A 6,000-nucleotide genomic window follows, 5' to 3' on the forward strand; every position below is an offset into this window, starting at 1 on the left:
GTTTAGGGCTTTAAAGGTCAGCACCAACACTTTGAATTGTGCTCGGTTCCTAGAAAAGCACCATCATCTTATTTCTGAAAGGGGAGAAGCTGTTGTTTGCCAAAAAAGCAATCTTCTGTGACTCAATTTAGCTGACCAGAGGAGTCCAGGCATGAAGCCACTGTTTTAAAAGCCTAGAAAAAACAGGACCATTGAGCATAGCTTGCTTTATCAAAAGGATGCCAAAACAAGAGAGGAGGAGACCATCCAAAACTGGCCAACAGGTTTTCCAAAAAGAGACATCGTGTCATTTCCATTTCAGTTTAAGCACTGATTTCCCCCATGAAAATAACCACCTGCTTCAGAAACTTTACTGTGGCAACATTTCACTTAAATTTCTGTCATCACTCTTTGCCAACTGTACACTTGAATTTTCCCCAGCAATCCAATACATTAAAACAAAGCCAAGCTGTAATTAGTTTTCCTGGGTAGAAGGAATGGAGTCAGCAATAAAGATGACAAACCTGTGTTTTGCCAAGAGACAGGATCCATAATTTCCCTCTCTGGGATTTAATCTAGCAGTCTTGAATTAACACCTTAGAAAGCTGTATTAGAAACCTTCTTCGAGATTATACATTGCTTTAATTTTCTCTGGGAGCGTAATAGCCAAGGATTTAGCTGCTTCATCTGAGTAGAAATCTAAGAAACATAGTCTAGGGTCCATGGTGGGGAACATCGAGCCCAAGAGCCTAAACAGGCCCCCTAGGCCTTCCCATTTGGCCCATGAGTCTGTTTCAGCAAAGCCACAATGACCAAATAATATTACTCCTTTCCAGTGAAAGGGCAATCCCTTAGGAAAAACTGAAGGACTTCTGTAGAAGCAAAACATACAGTTCCCCATTACTCTTTAAAAAATGAGTTTGCAAATTAATTTTCGCGACATATATTATTCAAAAGGCATTAGTTAACATCAGTAGGCCCTTTTATAGTTATCTTGGGTGTACAGCATGTAGAGAAAGGACCTATATAAACTGCAAGGGCATTGAGTGCATTGAGAGAACCATATTTTGAAAAAGCTGAACAGCCTGCAGGAAAAATTATTAGTGTTAATTATATGGAACTAAAAGCATTGTTTCCTTAACAATTTCAAAGCCATTAATTCCTCTTTCCTCCATCCCACATCTCTTTACCAAACACTTACAGGATAGCAGAAGTTTAAGGGATGTACTGTGCTTATTCAAGGGGTGGGTTTAATTAACTTGCAACTAAAGTGAAGCTGCTCCACAGTAGGCTGCTGCCTGAATTCTTGACAGGTAAACCAGTAAGACCACAATAATATGTACCCTTTTAAAAAAAGTGAAGCAGTGCAGTGGTGTTTTTATTTTTAAAGCATTTAATTTCCGTCTGTCTCCACACACATGTCTATTTCTGCAGCTCTGGGAACTTTAACCTTGTTGGGGGGGAAAGTGCATACAAACTACCGTATGTATACAGAGGACTTTGGTGCAAATTCAAACAGAAAGTTTATAAATATTACCAACTTTATTTAAAAAACAGCATTGCTCATTTGTACAGTCAAAAAGTTAACAGTAAAGTAAAGTTGGCTTCCTATGTATATTAATTATATGTACAGAACAACTGTGCCCTTTTACACCAAATCCATTTCTGCTATGTGAAAAGTAATCAGCGCCAGACAATATGCAATAAAGAGGAAGACACGCTGTTTTAGTAAAATTAATTTGGAAAATTTAACCGTCAGCTTGCAATGTCAATTCACAACAGTGCTCTTGAATTCACTGGCAGATTATAAGCATTATGTGGAAACAAACTATTAACATCTAATGATACTGTGACCACCTGAGAATGGCTTCAGTAAAGCCTTTCACAGACGTACGTCTCGAATATAGCAATTCGTATTTATTTATTTATTTATTCGCATCATGGTTTATATGCAGGGAGTGACTTGCAGAACCATTTGTACTACTTTAATCTGAAAAACAATCCTGATGAACAAGCAGTCATTTATCAAACGTGATTCACACAAGTGAGGCACAAATCACCTTATATATTTAGCATTCAAAATGATACAATGGTAGTAACGACCCAGCGGGCATTATTCAGAAGTGGAATTTAAGTTAAATCTAACACGTCTGCAAATTCAGAATATTCTTCCGCAAGCCGGACCACTTTATTGAAATCCATTCGTTTTTTCATCAAACCCACCACAGGACATTGAGGAATAAAGGAGGATGTGCTCTAGCTTTAAGTATCAATTTGCAGTAAGCACTAATGGTAATATCAAGATACCTGTATCCTGGGAGACTTGCAAATGCAAGAAACATTAATGTGTAGTAATCATTCATATGTTTCGGCACCACAAATGCCACATTGCTATTACATGCCATACACAACAAATATACATGCTCACTCAATCCCACTATGGACTTAAAAAAAACACACACCAAAAACGAAAACATGAAATCCTTGTCCAGGTTACAAATTAAGGAAATGCAAAGACGCACCTTTCAGATCTTCCCAAAAAGTGAACAGTGAAACATAACTGGAAGCATTTTACAAACGCAAAATAAAAATATACTTATAATGTAATACCTAAGTTTACATAGCCACCCCACAACAAAAAAATTCTGGGAAGCTCACAAAAGAAATACAAACAGAACTAAATATACAGATTCACCTAGGTACATAATAGGCACGTGCTTTTTTAATCCTATAATTTAATCGCAATCCAATATGTAATGAACTAAATCTGACGTTTTGAATGGGATCAGACTTGAATGAGAAAGGTCAGGAGAGCAATAGTACCTAGAAAATATACCAGAAGTCCACGCAAAATCACAATCTCTGGCAGTAACCACCATTCAAATTAATTTCTGAACGACAACTAAGCTTGCAGAGCACACATCTCTGTAGAAATCTCTACTACATGGCTAAATATAGCACCTGGGTGAAACTTCCAATAGGTAACTCAAGAGCATATTGTTTGGAGCCATTGCCCTCTGATTCCAACCACTTACAGCAAGAACATGCACCTTCAGTTCTCTCTGGAAGAATCCCAAGAAGAATTCCTGCTTGGCTTTCACATAACTATATACCCCCCAAAAAAATTTAATCACCCTTTTTTATTTGATTTAAAATAAAATAAAAAATCATTGCCTGCCTTGCCCTGGGACCTCCATTTCTCCTTTCACTTTCTGGCAAAATACCTCCGTAAAAATCTCTGTCATTTGCTTATTTGTCTCCCCTCTTGAGGTTCAAATAACTGGCACTTGAACATAACCAAGTTATATGCATTGCACCATACCTTTCTTTTTTAAATAAATCCCAAACCTCTTAGGTGCTTTCCAAGGGCAGATTTATACCCCAGGTTACACATCTACACCACAATGTTAACCAATCAGATCCTTCCCCCGGAACATGTTTGAATGTTGTTAGCCACTGTGGGCATTTTTAAAATGGAAAGGCAGAGTATGTGTAAGAAATATATAAAACACTGGCCATGCCTGACCTGGCCACAGACTGATTCATACTGACGATATCCTCAATAACTAGACCCAGACCCTTCCTTGTCAGGTATAAATGGATACCCTGTTAGAGGGTTCGTCTTGGTACTCTCAGCATTTTGCTTTATGTTTTAGAGGCTGAAGTGGTGCATCATATATGCGCTTCCCTTGCCCTCTTTTGTCACGTTAGCTACACAGCTGTTTTTGTCACTCCAAAGCTAAGACTTGGTCAGAAAGGTTGAACAAGAGTCAATGTGACATTGCAGTTGAGTTGCTGGACTTGGATGCAGGCTCAGATTCTCAACTGGTCAGAAGCCTCACTGGGTGACCTCGGACTGGTCATCCTGTAACCTACCTCAAAGGGTTGTTGGGAGGATAACACAAGGAAGGAGGAACAATGTATTTTTCTTTCCTTGCAGGATGCAAATATATATGATACATACATAAAGAAAGGCTGGAGACAGTAAGGAATCTACTGATGTCATGGGCTTTGAACTGCCACCTCTTTGCTTTCCAAAGAGTCACTTAACAGCTCACTTAGAAGCTACAGATGTAGACTGCAATCCTATGCACACTTACCTGGTGCTATGCAGCATTGTGACTTGTTTAACAAATAAAACATCTATAGGATTGGGCTGCGTGGCTCTTGGGGAAAAAACTACAGAGGCTTTCTCTCATTGTACTATCATACAGAGAAACCAAACCTTGCAAGAGAGACTCCCAACAGTAGCAGATGTCCCTCAACCAGACATGAATAACAAGACCTCACCCATGTTGCGGAGCAGCATTCATTTGTCACAGCAAGTGCCATGGAAAGCTATACCAGAAGCACCTCAAGAACAGAACAACTTTGCCTGGCTGGTGGGATTTCTTTCAAGCATTCCCCAAGGTTCTCATTACCATTTCCTTGTGACCTTTCCTTAAGTACCAGCCTCTGCCAGAGGACAGATTTGTCACTGTGAGCTAAAATGTGGCTCTTGCAAGCTCTCATCCACTCAGCCCTTTGGAAAGGTGCTCAGCAGTGGTCCTGTGTCTTTTCCCCACATGCAAGACCCTAGTGCAGTACAAATTCCCCCAGAAAGAGAGGCATATATGTAACCTGTCAGTCCACATTGTCATTGCTAGTGTTGGTGTGGCATTTTCTCTCTTAGGGACGGTTTCAAACCCCAAGCAAGCATCCCTAATCTAGGCAAGAGTTCTTTCCTGGATGACAACGTTTTCAGACACATTGCTTTGAATGCAACACACCAACCCCTTTGCGGGCAACGTTTTGCCCCAGGTTATCCCTCCGCATCTTTTAAGCGCACCTAAGTTTATTTCTACTAACTATCCAGCCCTGCAGGGGGATTTAACCTGCAGAAGCCATCGCTCCCCTTGGAATACGGCTTTCTCCCCACCACCAGAGCAAAAAGGCTACCTAACACTTTTGTCACCCACAAAATGAAGAGCTTTCCATGCACACAGGTTCGCACCTTGCATCTCTAGATGCTGCCTCGCCCCTTGGGGTGCATGGGAGATGCTTCCTTATATCTCTCCCGCCTCCTTTTGGTCCGGCGGGGTGCCAGTGGCTCGGGATGAGCAGGAGCGTTCCTGCCTTCCTAAGGAAATGCACATTTCGAGGACCAGAGGTGGGGTAGATTGGTGGGGGGGGGCGTGAGGCGATCGCGTGCAGGTTACCTAACTGCCCCACGGACGGGGCTGGGACGCGCGAGTTTCCTCTCCTCCCCCCCCGCCCGGTGCGCCCTTAACCCCTGACTCACCGGAGCTCAGCTGCATCCAGGCGCAGATCTTGTAGACGGTGGCCGTGTTGCAGAAGAAGAAGAGGATGAAGCTGACGATGCAGGAGATGATCAGCACCATGGAGAGCCCGATGAAGAAGGAGGCGGCTTTGAAGGCTCCCGAGGGCAGGCTGGAGAAGTCCGTGAAGCTGCCCTGGCACGTGAGTTCCCGGGAGAAGCCGCTGCCCGTGCAGAAGTGGAAGAGCCCGAAGTAGCCCGCCTGGGGCGTCTCCACGCCGTCGCCGATCCAGTAGGGCTGGAAGAAGCAGACCACGTTGACGATGGCGAAGCAGATGGTGAAGATGGCCCACAGCACCCCGATGGCGCGCGAGTTCCGCACGTAGTTGGTGTGGTACAGCTTGGCCGCCTCCTGGGGCGGCAGCAGAGCCCCGGCCGCCGAGACCCCCGACAGCGACGCCGAGCCCCCGCCCGACGAGGCGGCCCCTGGAGCCGCCCCAGCCGCCGCCCCCGCCGCCGCTCCGGGCATGGTGGCCGAGAAGAGCCCCTGGCAGACGCGCCCCGCGCCCCGCAAGCGCCAGCCCCGCTTCACGCGCCCGGGCGCCGCGGCATCGCTCCTGCTTCTCCCTCCGAGCCCGCGGAAGAGCCCGGCTCGCTTCTGGCTGGCGCCGGAGAGCCCGGGATTCGAGGGAGCGAGCTGCCGGCGCTGCTGGTGCTGCTGCTGCTGTCGCCGTCGCGCGCGGCAAGTGCACTGAACACTCCCC

The 6,000-nt window shown here is 44.9% G+C and overlaps 1 protein-coding gene across 1 annotated transcript in view; it reads right to left on the minus strand.

The window, feature by feature from the left end:
- Positions 1 to 5,765, minus strand: part of LHFPL3 (LHFPL tetraspan subfamily member 3) — a gene marked incomplete at its 5' end in the record, with an annotated part of 263,325 nt that extends 257,560 nt beyond the window's left edge. Inside the window, one exon of the mRNA XM_083464317.1 lies at positions 5,261 to 5,765. Within this exon, the coding sequence (XP_083320443.1) occupies positions 5,261 to 5,765 (505 nt within the window). The remainder of the gene's footprint in view (positions 1 to 5,260) is intronic.
- Positions 5,766 to 6,000: the final 235 nt, after the last annotated feature.

Source organism: Podarcis liolepis (assembly GCF_965112155.1).
Source record: "Podarcis liolepis genome assembly, chromosome: 10".
Taxonomy (NCBI): domain Eukaryota; kingdom Metazoa; phylum Chordata; class Lepidosauria; order Squamata; family Lacertidae; genus Podarcis; species Podarcis liolepis.